We start from the raw sequence: 18,254 nt of genomic DNA, 5'->3' as shown, positions 1-18,254 counted from the left end.
AAAGAAGCGACGTTTCAGCAGAATCTCATCTGCCATCAGATGAGATTCTGCTGAAACGTCGCTACAACTTTAAAAGCACAACTACAATGACATGGGAAAATACCCGAACAAAGCTGAATGCCAAGGTATTTCTTCAGCAAAATTTCATGGATGTCCAAAGGATGCTAAGTCTTAGAATTCTGCTTTTGACCCATGTCTCATTTCTTGAAAGTTTTCTATTTCATATAGCTCTTGAAGTCAGCAGTGCCTAATTATCATATATACTGTACCAATTGGTTAACGTATGGGAAAAAGAATAAATCAAGATAAATCCAGGAATGTAAAAAAATTACATTGTATTTTAGCTTCACAATACTCTTGAAATTGTCATTCTTGAGAAAATAAATCATAAAGAGTTATTTCATCATGAAACAAGACAGACAAAATTCATCACTAGATTTCATATAGTTTTTTCATGGATTAAATAGATATCAGCTTTTCTTATCTGAATCAATTCATTATGTCAACCAGTTTAAGAATATCTCTATTATTCTAATTACTGTAGGTCATAATTGCCATAATGAAGTTATTCTGTCTCTAACTTTTTTGCATGCCCCCTCCCCTAATCTTTAGTATAAATGTTTATTTGGGAAAGTGTATAAAACTTCCCGCTCATGTTAGGAACAGGAATGACTGGATAAATGAGTATAATAAAGGTTTTAAAAATCTTGGGTGAACAATTTCATCAGTTATTTTCTGAAAATAGTGCTTCTATTGGTAGATAGTTGAATGCCAGAAACATCTAGTACTTTTGTGTCTTTCTATTGTAACCTTTAACTAAAACAAGAAATAAATTATTTAGAAAACTTCTGATCTGATACTTTATAATCCTTTACAATCCTTCTTTTAATTGAATTCCCAGAATTTTTTTTCTGTTCAGTTATATTATCCCATTCTCTCTCTCTCTCTCTCTCTCACACACACACAGGGAGAGGAAGAGCAAAAACATGTAACTGACGTCATTATAGGTTTTGAAATTCTGAGACACTGACCATCTGTTCCTGATTATAAGAGTCTGAGCCATTGCAAACTGTGTGGAATGAAGCAATTTCATCTACTGCTGCACAAGTGATAGACGAAATAAGAAACTCTGCCAAGGAGAGTATGGAATCAGCACTAGCTAAAAGCAGATGATACTCTAATCCTTGTTTTTGAGCAACTGCTTTAGATCAACTTGTCAGATTGCCTTCACACAAATATCAACACGACACGGATCTTCATTCAGATTGCTTTTATTTCACAATTCTGCAGAATTGGGTTCACATCCAAGGCAAAAGATGGAACCTCGAACACAGTTACACTCATCTTTTTATCCTATTTTACAAGGAACTAACGTTACAATGATTCATCTTAAAACAGGATACAGTTGCTTCTTTGTGGTTAAAGGTGTTTCAATAACTGTCACAATCCCTCCTTGGAAAACTACTTCCTCTAGAAAGTTTACTGGAATATACTTTTGAAACACAGCTTACAAAATGAAGTCTGATCATAAAGTAATATTCTGATCAAAAATGGCATGAAATGGCTTTACTCTTGTTCACTTTTCACAATTCCCCCCTTTTCTGGATCATTTCTGTTTCAAAAGCACATAAATCCCGACTCACTTTTTGTAGCACATCCCCTGAAGTGCTGTATAACAATTTCTCTGATTCGTCCTTAGTGAACTTAATCTTTCCCCAATTTTGCACCCACATGTTTAGCAAGTTTGGAATACATTGTATACAGCAGCATAAACATATCAACATAACTACTATGGCTATAACAGTGGTCAGAATAGATTTCCACCAGGAACCATCAGGTAGCCAGGACCACAGAGCATCCCACAATGATCCTGCTATACCTGACTCATCCCATTCTTTCTGATATTCATAAATTCAGTCTTCCATATCTCTTACAGTTCTAGTGATATTGGGCTCATAGTCATGGATATATGTGCAACAGTGGGAATGTACTAGAGCACATACTCCTCCCTTTGCTGCAAGGACTATGTCCAAAGCATATCTATTCTGCAGGGTCACTTGCCTGACTTCAGATAATTCCTAATTAATCATCTTAATACTTCTAACGGTGTAATTAAACATGGCAATAGTAAAGTTGTTCATTCGAGTCATATCCCTATAGTTCATGCCTACCCCAAGAGGGAATATTAGGGCTCTTGCTAATCCCTCATACCAAGACCTATGATGTATCCCAGAATCAACCTCTCTCTTATTCCGGATTCGAGTGTTGGGTAGTTCGTCCAACTTGTAAACTGCAGGTAACACATACCCCATAGTGCAAGTGCCTGACCATAATTTTGGTATTTCTCTATAAGCGTACTTCCCACACAGCAACCATTTATTCCTTCTCATAGTCCAAGTTAAGTTTGACACTCAAAGTAAACACACATTTGACAATAATTTTTCCAGAATGGCAGATATTCTTTCTTTACATTCATAAGCATTAACTATACTATGATTGAAACATGTTGCAGGCATTTCAAAAGTCTTATTACACTTTTCCCAATCTCCAAGGAATGGTCCTCCTTTAACACTTCTTTTAAAGCAAACATAGGCTGTCTCCCTTAATTGAATGAATACCTTGTTTGTTACAGCCCCACCCACAGGTCCAGTCTCAATTGTCCCATCTGGCACCATCATCTGTCGTGTTAGTGGTATTCCATGCAATATAACCCCTCCTTTCCCTGTTCCAGGCATATGCATACACAACCAACAATTTGTCAGATTCAAGGTTTGTGCGGTCTTCCTGATGTCCTTAATATACGAATTCTCTGTCCACAAGTCATCTCCCAGGTCTCCAGCTCTTTGCACATGTTCAGTCTGTTGGTTCCTGCTCTTCCAACCTGTTGTAAGACAAAAACACTCACAAGTACAGTTGAAAAACACAGAAACATATTTCTCAGTCCCAATTATTTCCTCAGAGTCAATTTCAAAGGTTGTCCTTCCACTGGGTGGCTTTTCCAAGGCTTCTCAGGTTCTGATGCAGCTTTCACACGACTGTAGTGGGTCCATCCACTTTCTTTCGTCCGAACAGCAGACTCCGTGGTAAGAAGCACTTGATACGGTCCTTCCCAGCTAGGTTGCAATTTCTCAGTCCTCCAAGTTTTATCAGGATCCAGTCTCCAACTTCATGGGGATGTTGGCTGCCAGCAAGAGGTGGTCGTTGCACCAACAATCCCTGTTTATGAAGAGAAAGCAAAGACCTGGACAGTGTCTGCAAATATTTTCTCAAGAACAAATCTTTGAATTCAGGAATTGGATTCCCTATTTTTGCCAAGTAGGGTCACCCCATTAGCATCTCAAATGGAGAGACCCCAGTTTCTTTCCAGGGACATGTTCTGATTCTGAGTAGTGCCAAGGATAACTTCTTTGTCCATGGAAACCCATTTTCCAATTGTAATTTGGTCAAATGTTTCTTCAATTCGGCATTCCCACTCTCCACTTTAGAACTGGATTCTGGGTGCCACGGGGTGTGTAAATTCCATTTCACCCCACAGCCCTCATGACTTCTTGTAATATCTTTTGTGTAAAATGTGTGCCTCTGTCTGAATCTACTACCTCTGGCATGCCATATCTGGGTATGATTTGTTCCAGCAGAATCTTAGTCACTGTGGCAGCTGTTGCCTGCCTGACAGGGTAGGCCTCCATCCATCCAGTCAAATGATCTTTAATAACCAGTAAATATTTCCAACTCCCACTAGGTGGCACAAGGGTCTACCCCCTTTCTGTTTTCTGTGCCAATGACTTATTTACTTTAAGACATATTAAACATTTCCAACAAATAGCATGTGCAGTAGTCCACATATTCAAACTCCAATATGTGGGCATGACTGCCTGAACTAAAGCTTCAGTTCCCCAATGACTTTCCTCATGTAAGTACTGCATAACATTTCTCATTTGGGTTTCAGACAACACTCTAACCCCATCTGTTGTTACCCATCCTTTCTCAGCTTTATGACACCCCTCTTTCTTCAACTTTTCCCTAGTCTTTTCATCTGGCTCCCAAGCTTCTTCGGGCTCTTCTTGCAACATGGGTACTGATACCATCTGCAGGATTACCTCCCCAGCTGCTTCTTTTGCCCATTTGTCTGCCCATCTATTTCCCACTACTTCAACTTCTGTTCCTTTCTGGTGTGCATTTACGTGTACCACTGCTACCTTATGAGGAAGTATCAAAGCTTTCAGCACTCCTTTCACTAACCCCAATTGTTCTATCTGTTTCCCATCAGCCTTGATGAATCCTCTCTTTTGCCAAATTTTCCCAAAAGTGTGAACCACACCCCAAGCATACTTTGAATCCGTCCACACAGTGACATCCAACCCCTCAGCCAATTCCAGAGCCCTCTTTAATGCAAAAAGTTCACATTTCTGAGCTGATCATCAATCACCTCCCCAGACTGAGCAACAATGGCATACCCAGCCTTTCTTTACACCTCCTTCCACTCTACTAGAACCATCTACAAACCATCGTTCTCCCTCATCCAGGGGAACTTCCTCTAAGTCCTGCCTCACCTTAGTACACATACTAGCCATCCTCTCACCACAGGCTCCAAAGTCTTGCTCAGGAAGGTGATGGGTTGAAATCGCCCCCCCTTTTCTGAGCAAGCACTTCTACTGCCACCCCTTCCTTAGCTGACACGTACAAATGAAAAGGTAACCTTAAATTCGGAAGGGCTAACACTGGTACTGTTGCTAATGCTTCCTTTATCTTTTCCCACCTTTCCTCATCCTCTGTACTCCACTCTATCCCTTCATTTTTTCCCTGCAATTTCTGATTCAGAAAGTTCACCATGCTAGCATGTCCATCCAACCAAGCCCTGCAATAATTAATCATTCCTAAACTTCTTCTTACCTCTGTCTTATTTCTTGGGGGTGCCAAACTCATCAGTCCCTTTACCCGCTCAGGATCTAGGGACCTCACCCCCTCTCTAATAACATGTCCTAAATACTTCACCTTTTTTTTCAACAAACTGAATCTTTTCCCTTGAGACTTTTAGTCCTTGTTCTTTCAGCCAATTTAACAAAGCCACAGATGCTGCTCTAACCTCTTTCTCTTTCTCCCAGTCAACAACAAGTCATCCACATACTGAATCAACATGATCCCTTTCCCTTTCTCAAAAGACACTAACTTTTCTTCCAAAGCCTGTCCAAACAACAAAAGAGCTCTCAGTATAGCCCTGGGGAAGTAATGTCCACCTTAACTGCTGTTTTCTCCCAGTCTCAGGATCATTCCATTCAAATGCAAAACAGGTCTCTACTTCCCTCCTCAAGGGGGCATGCCCAGAAGGCATCCTTCAGATCTATCACAGTCTTTGGGAGGAATTCGTTCCAAGATAGTATAGGGATCAGGAGATCCTTCTCAAATCATTAACTAATCATCCTTATTTCCTTCCCGGTATCCCACAGCTGGATACTGAACACAGGCAACAAATCTCTCCCCAGCAAATTCACTCCAGAATCAGGAATATACAACACTTCAGCTTCAGTCACCACTTCATTCATTTCTAGTCTAATTTGTTCAAACACACTCACATCCTGAGATTTTCCACTCACCCTTCTACTTTTATCACTTTCCTTGATCTATGTGCACCTTCTACCAGGTCACACACAGAAGTCCGGCTTGCGCCGGTGTCTATCAGGAACAGCTGCTCCTGATGGTTAGGACCCACTAAAATGTTTACCAATGGCTCCCCGCAGGTCCTCTTAAAGGAGCCAGAACAGCCCTAATCATCATACAATGCATAACTTCGCTCTTCTTGGTTGGTAGGACACTCATGCGCAAAGTGACCTTCCTTCCCACACCTGAAGCAACTCCTATCCATTCCAGGCTGTCTCATTCCCATGCCTCTTCCTCTGGAACCTCTTCCTCTATCTTGAAAACTTCCCTGCTTGTATCCCCAAAAATTCTCTCTTCTTTCTCCAATTGGACCCTTCCCAAAATTCAAAATTCCTACTTTTCTTTACTTCGCTCTTTGTTGTAGCCTATACAGCTGCAACCATCATTTGTGATTTCTGTCTGGTTTTTTTTACAGTGTCTCTGTTCACAAAAAACTTGATGGGCTGCTTTCAGGAGATCAACCATTCCCACAGCTCCCCAATTCCATTTTCTGAATTTTCTATGGGGAATTTTTGATCTCTTGCCACTGCCCCTTGTTTCCATTCACTCTTTCATTCCACACTCTCCAGGCTGAGGTCTGGATGAGATTCCGCTCCTCAGGAGTAAATAGATGTCCCAAAATGTACATCAGCTCCTGATGAGTGTAATCATTCAGACCCAACCATAGCTCTAACTGTTCGGCCACCTCATGAGCATTTTCATGAAGCTTTGGAAGAGTCTTCTTCAATTCTCGCAACTCGGCTGGTTTTATGGGGACAGCCACAAAGACTGTCACCGGATTGCCTGCAGCATTGATCCCATTAGGGACTTCCCTAAGAGGAAATGCATCCACTTCAGGTTTTTGGCTGAAGGGAAAATTTTAAACATCTCTATGCAATTTGGGTGGTCATTTTGTGTTGGAGAATATAGTCTCACAATTTGGTCATCCAATAGGTACTGGTTTCCCCCTCAGGACTCCAGTGATATGGAAATTTAGGATCAATCAGAGGATATTTTGGCCACCTATATTTGCACAAATAAATCATGTGCTTCTTCTCAAGATTCCGGTAAAATGTTTGAGATTCGGGAGAACCATTGTTGCAACAGTTGTCCCAAAGGCGAATCCCCGGAATAGGTTTGCTGCCTTTGTCAAATCTTCCCTGTCCCAGACAGGCTTCTTCCAGGTCTCCAAGACCCTCACTTTGTCCTTTCCCCATTTCTATTCTTTCAGGCTCCCAGAGCCTTGACTCACCAGTCCCAGTCCTCCAGCAAGCGCTGGATTCTCCCAGAGAGTTTAAGGACCTCTCTTCCTAGCCCCAATCCTCCAGCAGGCGCTGGACTTTCTTCCCAGAAGAAAATTTAAGGACGTGCCTTCAATTCTACTCCTATTGAAAAGGAACAAATTTACCTGATCACTCCGGGACCCTCCTCGGGTTTGCGGATGTGCGGGCGTCCCCGACTCAGGCTTCTATATGGTCCCAGACCATTTCTCCCGACGGTACCGCCACTCTATCACTCTATCTCTCGAAGTCCGGTCAGCCACAATTTTCTCTCTGGGTATTCGGATTCGGAGGCTCCTGGGACCTCTCAGCGATCGGGGAGAAGGGTTGTCTCTAAAGGAGACTGAGTGGCCACAACTCACCTGTCCCCAAACGCCGAGGATCGCCGTGAAGCCTCCTGGCTGGCTCGCCAGATTGTCAGATTGCCTTCACACAAATATCAACACGACACGGATCTTCATTCAGATTGCTTTTATTTCACAATTCTGCAGAATTGGGTTCACATCCAAGGCAAAAGATGGAACCTCGAACACAGTTACACTCATCTTTTTATCCTATTTTACAAGGAACTAACGTTACAATGATTCATCTTAAAACAGGATACAGTTGCTTCTTTGTGGTTAAAGGTGTTTCAATAACTGTCACAATCCCTCCTTGGAAAACTACTTCCTCTAGAAAGTTTACTGGAATATACTTTTGAAACACAGCTTACAAAATGAAGTCTGATCATAAAGTAATATTCTGATCAAAAATGGCATGAAATGGCTTTACTCTTGTTCACTTTTCACAAACTGAAATAAGAAATATTTGCTTACACAACCAAAGACTAAGCATCATTGATATAAATCAGGCTGATCTAGGAAGGCACATAATAAAAGGAGCTTCTCTCCTTATCTTTTCTCACTCTATTCTAGCAAAAAGTCATTTCATACATTACCTTTTTTTAGAGACAGGTTTAATATTTTTGAGTGTCTATATTGTTCTGAATTACATTTGAATTACATATCCTCTACAAGGAAGTTTTGATATCTCTCTTATGTCTTATCTCCCTTATTGGAAAAGGGAGGAGGAGGAGGAGGAGGAGGAGGAGGGGGAGGAGAAGGAGAAGGAGAAGGAGAAGGAGAAGGAGAAGGAGAAAGAGAAGGAGAAGAAGAAGAAGAAGAAGAAGAAGAAGAAGAAACGTATTACAATTTATTGGGAAAAGTAATTTATCATGGAAGGCAGACATGGAAAGACCGAACCCCCTCCTTATTATTTCAGTCATGAACTGATATATTGATTTTGAAAAATTTGGTTCATCATCCTAATCTAAAATGGGATGCCATTTCTGTATTCCTATTCTATATATAAGCGAAATACCATTCAAGCATCATCATAAAATCTCCAGAACCGTAAAGCCTACAAACTTGAAATTTGGCACGTATGTTCCTCTTGGCTTTTAGGTGCTCACTAATAAAGAATTTTTTGAAAACCATTAGAGCATTAGTATTTCATGTATTATAATTAACACGTTCTGATGCTAAGGAGTTCTACTCCCGCTCCCCACCTGAAAAGAAATCTGTTCCAAATGCAAAACACAAGCAGATGAGAGGAGTTTCAGTTTCAGTTTTAGTTTCACAGCACCAAATAGCTTTAGTACAGAACAGTTGAGCTAAGCCACACCCAGGTTCCTTGCTGTTTTCTTGCTCACACAGCAAATACTGCTTTGGTTTCCAAACAGCCCACAACTCTCTCACACACTAACAGGATGATAGTCAGATGAATACTGATGCATGCTGGTAGGCAGAGGCAGAATTCCCCCCACTTTTTTTTTCCTCCCCAAAAACTAAGCCCAACCATATAGTTTCATAGCAAAGCACGGGTATCAAGCTAGTATATCAGTAAGTCTATATATATTTAAGGGATTAAATTTTTGTGAATTCCCATATGAACAGAATCCCATGAAAAAATATGTTTATCAATATGTTCATAACTTGTGAGAAATTAAATTAACAATATATGTTCAAGTATATATGTATCATTTTGTACCTCTTTTACGTTGTGAAAACAGAATGGACCTATGAATTTCATTGCTTTTGTAAATTGGAAAACTAACATAGATGAAAAAAAGACAGAACTGTTTATCTGAATATGAGATATTTAGAGGGCAATGGTGAACTATTCAGGGAAAGCAACATTCGGAGGATCATGAAGCAATTTTATCTCATCTTATAAGGCTGTCCTGTATACAAATAGAATTCTAGCTTCCTAAGAGATTTGGCTTTAGAACAAATATGGCTGTACTTGTCAGTTCTTTCATTATGCAGCTATAAAAATTTAGAGAACATTATTACTTTATTTGCAGGGGCAACCAAGAAGTCACTTGAATAGTGAGAAGAAGTAGAGGATACTATTTTTAACTTTAAGACTATACCCAATCTTAGCCAGAATAAACTGATGACAGTCAAGATGTTTTAAATTAAATTTATTTCAATCAAGATGCTTCTGATATGGTGAAGACTGAAATATAGGTTATGTTAACTTATAACTTAATGCAACTTATTTTTTTTCTCATGGCAGCATCACGCATTCATTGTTTAGTGGATGTGGTCCCTGTAAAGAATGAAGAAGGAATTGTCATCATGTTTATTTTGAACTTTGAGGATCTGGCAGCTCTCATTGCCAAAAGTGCCCGACAGAGTCTACACCAGCGTCTCTCCCAAGGATGGCATACAGGTGAGCCAGTACCCTTTATCCTTAAACAAGCATATGTGGGACTTGGGGACCAGTGGGAAGCTGAAATGTACAGTATGGGTCAATGGAAATTTTAGATCTTCTCTGGAACTTGCAAGGCATGTGGTTCATAACATGGGATAGAGTTCTATTATTATGAAGTCCGCTGTATTTTAAGAAAGCTGTAATTATATCAATAGTTGTGGAAGAACGTTTTGTCAGGAAATGCTGTTCCATATTCCATAATTAGAGACAATAAGAAGGAAGCCATGTAGAGACATCTAGTATAACAATCCTTACAAAAGAAGAAGTCAAAGGAGACAGGCCTATATAAAGAGAAAGAAAAAGAAAATAAGACTAAGTTCTTAACATGAATATAGTTTTAAATTTGCTTTACGTGACTTCTACATATGTACAGCACTTTGGATCTGAACTAGAGAATGTGCTTCACAGACGTTATAGAAACACACTCTATTCCTGCCAGCATTATCTTAAGAAAAACTGCTTTTTTTCTTGGGTACATATAATAGTTCCACAGACCCAAGAAATGATATCCAAAGTATGGACAAAAAGCTCATGACTCCTCTTACATGTCTTCTCTTCTTCAGATATGAAATAATCCTGATTATGATATTACTACTGCTTATCTTGAAAATATATCTTACAGAAACATACAATATTTACCCTTTAGAGTATGCTTTTCTCAGATACCCAGAGTATCTGGCAAAATGGAATTTTGCAGTGGATAGAAGATTTTTTTTTACAAGTAATTTTTATTTTATTCAAAAATTAAAAAAAAGTCCAAAAAAATTTACAGAAGCAAACAAAAAAAATGAACAAAGAAAATATTAAAAAGTTTATTACAAATACAAACAAATATACACACATTACCCTTCCTAGCTGAATAATGATAACTATATTATAACAATATTAGTTTCCCATCCCTTGCAAAACAGGCCCTCCAATTTTTTTTAAAAAAACTTCTAATTATGTTTACAAATTATTAACTGGTCATCTATCTACTATATTAATAGCCAAATAGTTAACTGGTAGAACAACCGTTTATTTATTTTATTTTATTTGGTTTGTCAATTGCTTACAAGATAATAAGTATAAATAAAAACATAGTCATGAATACATGGATACATGTAAGAAAAATAAGAGAAACAATAGGACAAGAACGGTAGGCACGTTGGTGTGCTTATGCACGCCCCCTGCATGCCCCCTACAGGGGTGAGGTCAATAGTAGAAAGTCTAAGGTTAAAGTTTTTGGGGTTTGGGGAAGAAACCACAGAGTCAGGTAGAGTGTTCCAGACATTGACCACTCTGTTGCTGAAGTCATATTTCCTGCAATCAAGTTTGGTGCGATTAACCTTGAGTTTGTATCTATTGTTTGCTCTTGTATTGTTATGGTTGAAGCTGAAGTATTCATTGACTGGTAGGACATTGCAATGTATGATTTTATATACTATACTTAGATCAGTCCGAAGGCGGCATAGTTCTAGGTTTTCTAGGTCTAGAATTTCAAAAGTAAACTATCAAAACCTCTGTTAACAAATTATTATTCAATTCATTTTTATCAAGTGTTATCTATCCCAAGTCATCCCAACAGCTAACTCTGATTCGTCCTGAATTAAATATCACAATGTTTCTTAATACCATCTCTTACCAATTATTGTCTGGTTAAATAAAACAGAGTCTCAAAAATCAATCTATCTTCCCCCAAAAATCCAACTGAAATTTTTTTTCGAGTCAAGTATGATAAACCCATTCCCCAATTTTCTTCAATCCTCTTAGAGAAAACCATTTCAGTGAGTTTTCAGCTGTTGTAAAAGTGCGGGACCTGAACTTTGGGAAGGCAATGTGTAATTCCTTCAGTCAGTTCTAAGTCTATAACATTCGTATCTCTTTCAGTCTGAATCTATCACTTTCAAATCAAATTTATTTTGTGAATCTAATTTAAATCCAGTTACTTGCATTTGTACATTTTTTGAAATCATTATTTTGTCAAACTGTTTAAAAAGTTTCCAACTTGGGTTTGCATACTACCAAATGGTCTTTTTATTTTTTTTTAACTATGAGGCATTTTCCCTTGCCTGTAATCTGATGCACTTTTGCTTTGGTGTGACTTGGCAATGGAGATAAAATTATTCAGAGACAGGGAGGATATTCCTCAGAATACAGAGGCAAGGAGAATATTTTTAGATATTTCCGTTTCAGCCCAGAATAAAAAAGATTTTTTTTAAAAAAAAGATCTCCACTTTTTTTTCAAGTTAAATATGTAAATCCCTATAGTGAAAATCCAATATAGATGTAAACCAAATCCAAACATTTTCACTATTTCAAGACATGCCATGTTTTCCTTATGGGGAAAAAGGCTATTCAAAAAAGTCAAAGGAAAAGAACAAAAAAGAAATAAATAAAATACAGCAGGGCATTAAAATAAATCAGCATTCAACCAGCTGGTCAACTTTTAGAAATAAGAAGCAAAGCAAAACAAAAGCTTTAAAAGCTTTAATTAATAACCAGGCATACTTATGAAAATGGTCTGCCAAAAGAAAAAAGATGGATGGTCTGGTTTTCCACCACTCCCACTAGGAACGGTAATCTTCAATACCCCTCACTCCAGGTGGGTACACGATTTCCAAAAACCCTTTTGGGTTATTCCTAAGTGCTCCCATTCAAATCCAAAGGGCCAGCTGCCAAAAATTTTGGCAGCAAAATTAGAAAATCACCAGCAGAAGAGAAAAATCTCCTTATTGTACAATAGCCATCTTGGGGAGGAATCCAGTGGATAAAAGATTCTTGGGAGGACAATTAAAACTATAAGAGTGGAACATCTTGTTAATTACACATAATCTATGAAGCTGGAATTGGAAATTCAAGCATATGTAAAGATGCAAAGGGATTGTAGAGAGCGAACTGCCAATTACATTATAGAATTTTTCAGAGCATCTCCAGTACCAGCTTTTCAAGCATGAATATGTCTCTCACTTAGGTTATAAAGCAGAGGTGTCAAACTTTCCCCTTTGCTAAATCTGGTGGGGGTGGGGCTATCACGTGACGCATCTGGCCTACCAGCCGTGAATTTGACGCTCCTGTTATAAAGTTACAAAAGGTCTTAGCTGAACATCGATTCACAAGATGTATACATTTTTTCAGTCAGTGAAGGTCACATCTCCTTTAAGATACAGTCACCAGATGTTTGGAAAAAAAGAAGACATGTCCTCATGTCCTCTGTCAAAAAGGCTTAAAATCAAATATTGTCTCACTTTTTGTGGATTTTTTTTTCCATTATTATTATTTTGGACTGTTTTCATATAAGTAACTGAAACTTTCATGCATTGTGACCTTGTAAATTGTTGGCTTGTTTCTTTTCCTGTTGACAGATTTGGCAGTTAAATAATTCACATTATTTAATTTATTTCCTGATTCTAGCAATTGGCTTCAATCCACCCCTTTCAAATCTATGATCACTATGGTTTGTAGATCTCACGACTCATCAAAAGGTTCCAAAATGAAATTTGAAAAGCACATTGTTGATAATTCTATATCAATAGCACATATTCTGAAAAAAAAGTTATGCTGGAAAAATAGTGCAATACAAAAACCAATCTTTTTGATGCTGGAAAAAGAAGTTTCATACTGCAGGTCTAAGAACTTTCCCCCCCCCAGTTTTTCACTGTTACTTTTATTGCAGATGTAAAGAAAGTTAAACAATGTTTCATCCCATCCTTTACCACCATTTGCCCTTTTCATTTTTTTGTGTCCTCCTTTACCTGTTCAGGTAGCTGATAATCATATTTTAAGAGGATTACAAAGAGAAGCCTGCAGAAAAAGCAGAATTATCCTTAACATATAGATGGGATCTAGGACAATTTGTTGTGCCCGACTTGCTACAATCAACTTGCTGCAGCAAACTCGCCACAGGACAACTTGCCATGGGACAAGAGTTACACTAATATTGAAGAAATGGTAGCCATAAGGAAAGGATGCAAAATGAGGGGCAAAATGTCATGTGAATGACAAAAGTTAAAATATTTTTAATTATTTAAAATATTTTAAATTGTTGAATTATTCTGTGGCAAGTTATCCCTTGGCAACTTAGTTGTGGTGAGTTATCCTATTCTAATATAAATCAACTTTTCCATCTTTCTATGGTGCCTTGCAGGCGTCAGCTCATTGCCCAGGCAGAGAAGATAGTAGGTTTCTCATGCTCTTGAGCCTTATTAAGAGGAAAGGACGGGGGCCTCGGAGACCACTCAAGTAAGGATATAGTAGAGTATACAGTAGAGTAGAATAGAGTAGAGTAGAATAGAATAGAATAGAATAGAATAGAATAGAATAGAATAGAATAGAATAGAATAGAATAGAATAGAATAGAATAGAATAGAATAGAATCTAAGTAGTGGCTTCCTACCTTTCTGTCTACAAATGTCTCTGCCACAAAATTGAGCCCAGGGCTTAATAGATCTATATCGGGGTTTTTAAAAGAATATATAAATAGTTTGCAATTACTACTTCTTTTTTCATTAGGCAAAGTCATCCAGATGCTGCAATCTGTTAAAATACTTTGGCTCCTAGAATGTTCAAAAGGGCTCAAGGAAGTGCCCGCTTAAAGAAACAGTTAAAAAAAAAGAATTAAAGAAAGGAAAACAACATCAATGTCATATATAATTACATATATTATGTGAATATCAGTTGTGCTTCAGACAGGTTTCAGCAGAAGAGTCAAACTAAGAGAAAATTAACTCACAAAATGTTCAATGGCACATCATTTTATAAAAATTGTCTTTAAAGTTATTGTCATGCCCATGTCGGAATCTGATTCGGATGGGGAAGTTGAGCAGCTGACAGGGAGTGGGAGTGTGGCTCCATTGGCTGTGAAAGAAACTGGGGAAGGGCACAGACCGGCTGGGCAGAGCAGGGGAGAGGTAGACCAAGGAAGAGGGAATTCAGAGGATGACTCAGGGCCAACCCCTCTTCATCCTAGGGCATGCAGGGAGGAACGGAGAAGAGAGCAACGTGAGTTGTATGGCTTATGGGGGAGGAAAGGACCCTGATTCCCTTCATTAGCTACATCTGGGAACACAGTGTTTAAAAAGGGAAGCTACACACAGCAAAGTTGTTGGAAGCAAATTGTGAGATATTTGTTATTGTCAGCTTATACTTCGTTTTCGGACTGAATTTCCTCCACTTAAAGCCTGTTCTTGGGAGAGTTTTTTCTCCAGCCAAAGGTAACCTGGAAATTGGGGGCAAAGTTGGAGGTATTAAAGGGACTCTACTTCCTTATTTGACTGTGTTGTCTTTGTGCCACGCCCCGGGTCATCACATTTATAATTTAATGTAAATTTTAAACCCTTCATCCTCATATTGTTCAAGCACTACATTATAGCAGGGGTGTCAAAGATTTCATTGAGGGCTACATGAGAATTGTATTTGACCTCAGAGGACCAGGGTGGGTATGGCCAGGGTAGGCGTGGCCAGTATGACATCACTTGTGTTAATGGGGCACCTGTGGCAGCCTGAGCGCTCTGTCAGTGAAAATGGCCTCCTGAGCGCCATTTTCAGCCTACTGCAACCCTCTGCCAACACAAATGGAGCTCGGTAGGGGGCCACACACAGCCCTTGCAAGCTCCATTTTCAGTTGGGACTGCCTCCTGCAACCCTCTGGGAATGAAAATGGAGCACCATTTACTGATGAAAGGAAAGGTGACTCCTAGACTCCTCAAAATTTACAGAGTAAGAAAGGAATATTTGATAGCTAGCAGCCATGATTTTTAACTGTTTATTGCCCTATATTTACTAGAGGTGGAGATAAGGAAGGCATTGTATAAAAGAGGCTCTGGGAAGTCAAAATAAACGACTAAAACCACAGAACAGACTTAACGAATTTGCAAAATATCTGGGACTATCAGAGCATTGAATAAATGCTAGAACTGGCTCATCGAAATAATTGACTTTGTTTTGAAAGAAGTGGTTTTTGATTGAAATTAATACCTGCTGGAAAAAAGGCAGCATGGAAACATTAGAGGAGAGCACCATCTACTAATGATTGGAGAATAAACTCTACTCCTATAATTTTGGACTCCTTTTAAGATTGAGACTTTATTGTTTATTCCATTTCTATCACTATTAGGACTGGAGTTGAAGGAAGAGCTGTGGAAATTTTTAATGAGATAACTTTGTTGTTCCAAATTAGTAAGGATTCAATTGATGGTATAGATGAGAAAATGGAAAACATTTTGCAAAAAACAATAAATAAAGGTCAAATTGCCCATGAACTGGTGAAAGCAACAGAAAGATTAGATGAAATGGACTACTTAAGCCAGAAAATTGAATATGAACAGGGAAAAATATGGATCAGAAAAATCAGCAGAAGTTCAACAAAGATGCAAGCAAAAGGAGGAGAAAGAACAGATGAATTGGCCACATCAACAAATAAATCAAGGGCTGGAGCAAAAAATAGGACTGACAAACCAGCTGATAAAGGAAGAAAGACTGAAGAAAATAAAACAGAGAAATCTACAATTAGAGAGACAGGAAGATACCTTTCATAAGGAGACTGAGACATGGGCAGACATCTGGGATAATTGGCAGTATAAGATTCTACTGGGAGAAATATTTAGATTGAAAAAGAAAGATAGAGATGAAGATAGAGATAAAGATGAGGAGTGGGGGAGGCGAAATAAAAAATGGATAAGAATTGAAGCACTAAAGAGAAAAAGAGATGATGGATAGAAAGAATTGCCCTTTAAATATTAAAGTAGCTTGATTATAAGCTGAAAGAGGTAGAAATAAAATTAGATAGGGGAAATATTAGAATATAATTTTGTATAGAATAATTTTTTTTAAAAAAAGACTTCTTAGAGTGACTCCCAGAGAAGTATCTTTGCAGAGAACCTTATTTTATATCTATTCCAAACCCTTAGGATGACATGCCTAACAAGTGATTATTGAAATCAACATTTATTTTGCTTGGCATATTATTTGCATGCCAAGCAAATATTAATTTCATGGCCCTCCAAATCAAGTAACTTCTTATTCTGGAAAGTCACCCAGTGTTTAAGCCAGACTAAATAGCAAGCATCAAAGTACAATTTCAAACCTGGGAAACCCAAATTCCCCAGTTTTTCTCAGCATCTTGAAATAATTAATGTCTATTTCTTGGTGTTTTTCCCTTGCCATATAAACTAAGAAACATCCATTTGCCACTACTTAAATGGAGTGTCAGTTTTAAGTATTGGAATAGGAAAAATCTACTGAGGACACTGTGATTTTTCTCAGTAGGAAAAGAGGACAGGACTTTCCATTTAGTATTTAGCATTTTCCATATAGTATTTAGTAGAAGAGAGAATGGCAGTTAAGCATCTATTGTAATTCATGGTAATCTGCTGAAATGCCCTCTTTTGCAGGATTACTGAAGATACAGTGCCTGCTCCTGTAGGGCATATGTCACAAGGACATGCCATCACCAGTTCTAATTGCTGAGTGTTAGAGGTGACTACTGCAGACTAATCCCCACACTCCAAGTTATCTCAGCACAATTATAGAGTTCTTGTTTACATTGATTATTATCATAAGTAGCAATGTTATGGCTGGTACAATCTAATATGACAGAGCAGTAGCAATCACACACAACTAGTAATATCAATAACACTATATTGCTTTTAATTAGAGGAAAATGGACAAAACAGGAGATTTATATATAATCAATAACCAAATTCTTTTGTATTTATATGTATCAATTAATAGAATATGGTTTCATGGAAAGAGCTGAGCAGGGAATGAACCAGATCACATCCATGAACATCTCCCCAATACTATTTTGCTATGATTCTCCCTCCAAAGTACAGAATTAAAATCTATATAGAACTTCTGTAACGGTATGTGAAAAAGACCTTGAGAAATAGGTGAAGAGATGCTGCCTAAAGCAGCAGTCTCCAAGTTTTGCTTGGTGGCCTGGCTTGCGGGGGGGAGTGGAATTGGGTTGTATGAGTGGCAGGCCAGCATGCTCATGCACATACAGCCTTTACACGAGTAATGGGCCAGCATGCACATGCATGAGTGTCTATCGGCCTGCCACTCACGCAAGTCTAGCTGCACATGTGTCTAGCTGCACACTCCAGCCAGCCATTCACACAGGCCATAGCCCAGTAGTGAGCTGCAGCCCAGGGATTGGGGATCCCTGGCCTAGGGAATAGTCAAATAAGAGACTTTGAAATCACAAATCTCCTGCTACTTCTTTTACAGACTGGAATGTTAGGGATGGTCTTTCTAAGCCTCTTCCATCACCCATTATGCAGCTGTAGGCTACGCCCTCTCTTATCTGATCATTCCTTAGATAGCAACTCTTTGCCCCATTTCTCAAGATCTTTTTCACATCCCATTGCAAACTGACAAACAGCAGCTGTTTTCTCCATAGAATAAACCAGCATCTTGGCCATGGTCATGTTATTTAATAAAAATTAATTAATTAAATTAATTATTAAATTAAGAAATGATACCAGGGGAAAAGAGGGAGAGAAGAAAAGAAAAGAACAAAGGAATCTTGAACACAGTTCTTCAGTTTTCCTCCCATGAGAGACTGTCTGAGGAGTTTGTGCAAAGCAAGAACATAAATGATGA

General features: G+C 38.5%; 1 protein-coding gene across 2 annotated transcripts in view; it reads left to right on the top strand.

The window, feature by feature from the left end:
* Positions 1–18,254, top strand: part of KCNH6 (potassium voltage-gated channel subfamily H member 6) — a 117,575-nt gene that overhangs the window by 53,776 nt on the left and 45,545 nt on the right. For both annotated transcript variants that reach the window (XM_026717282.2, XM_087915985.1), the window contains one exon: positions 9,474–9,629. In XM_026717282.2, the coding sequence (XP_026573067.1) occupies positions 9,474–9,629 (156 nt within the window). The remainder of the gene's footprint in view (positions 1–9,473; positions 9,630–18,254) is intronic.

The sequence above is a fragment of the Pseudonaja textilis genome, chromosome Z (assembly GCF_049901715.1).
Source record: "Pseudonaja textilis isolate UNSWEBS1 chromosome Z, rPseTex1.2, whole genome shotgun sequence".
NCBI classification, from domain to species: domain Eukaryota; kingdom Metazoa; phylum Chordata; class Lepidosauria; order Squamata; family Elapidae; genus Pseudonaja; species Pseudonaja textilis.
This window is presented reverse-complemented; position numbering and strand designations above follow the sequence as displayed.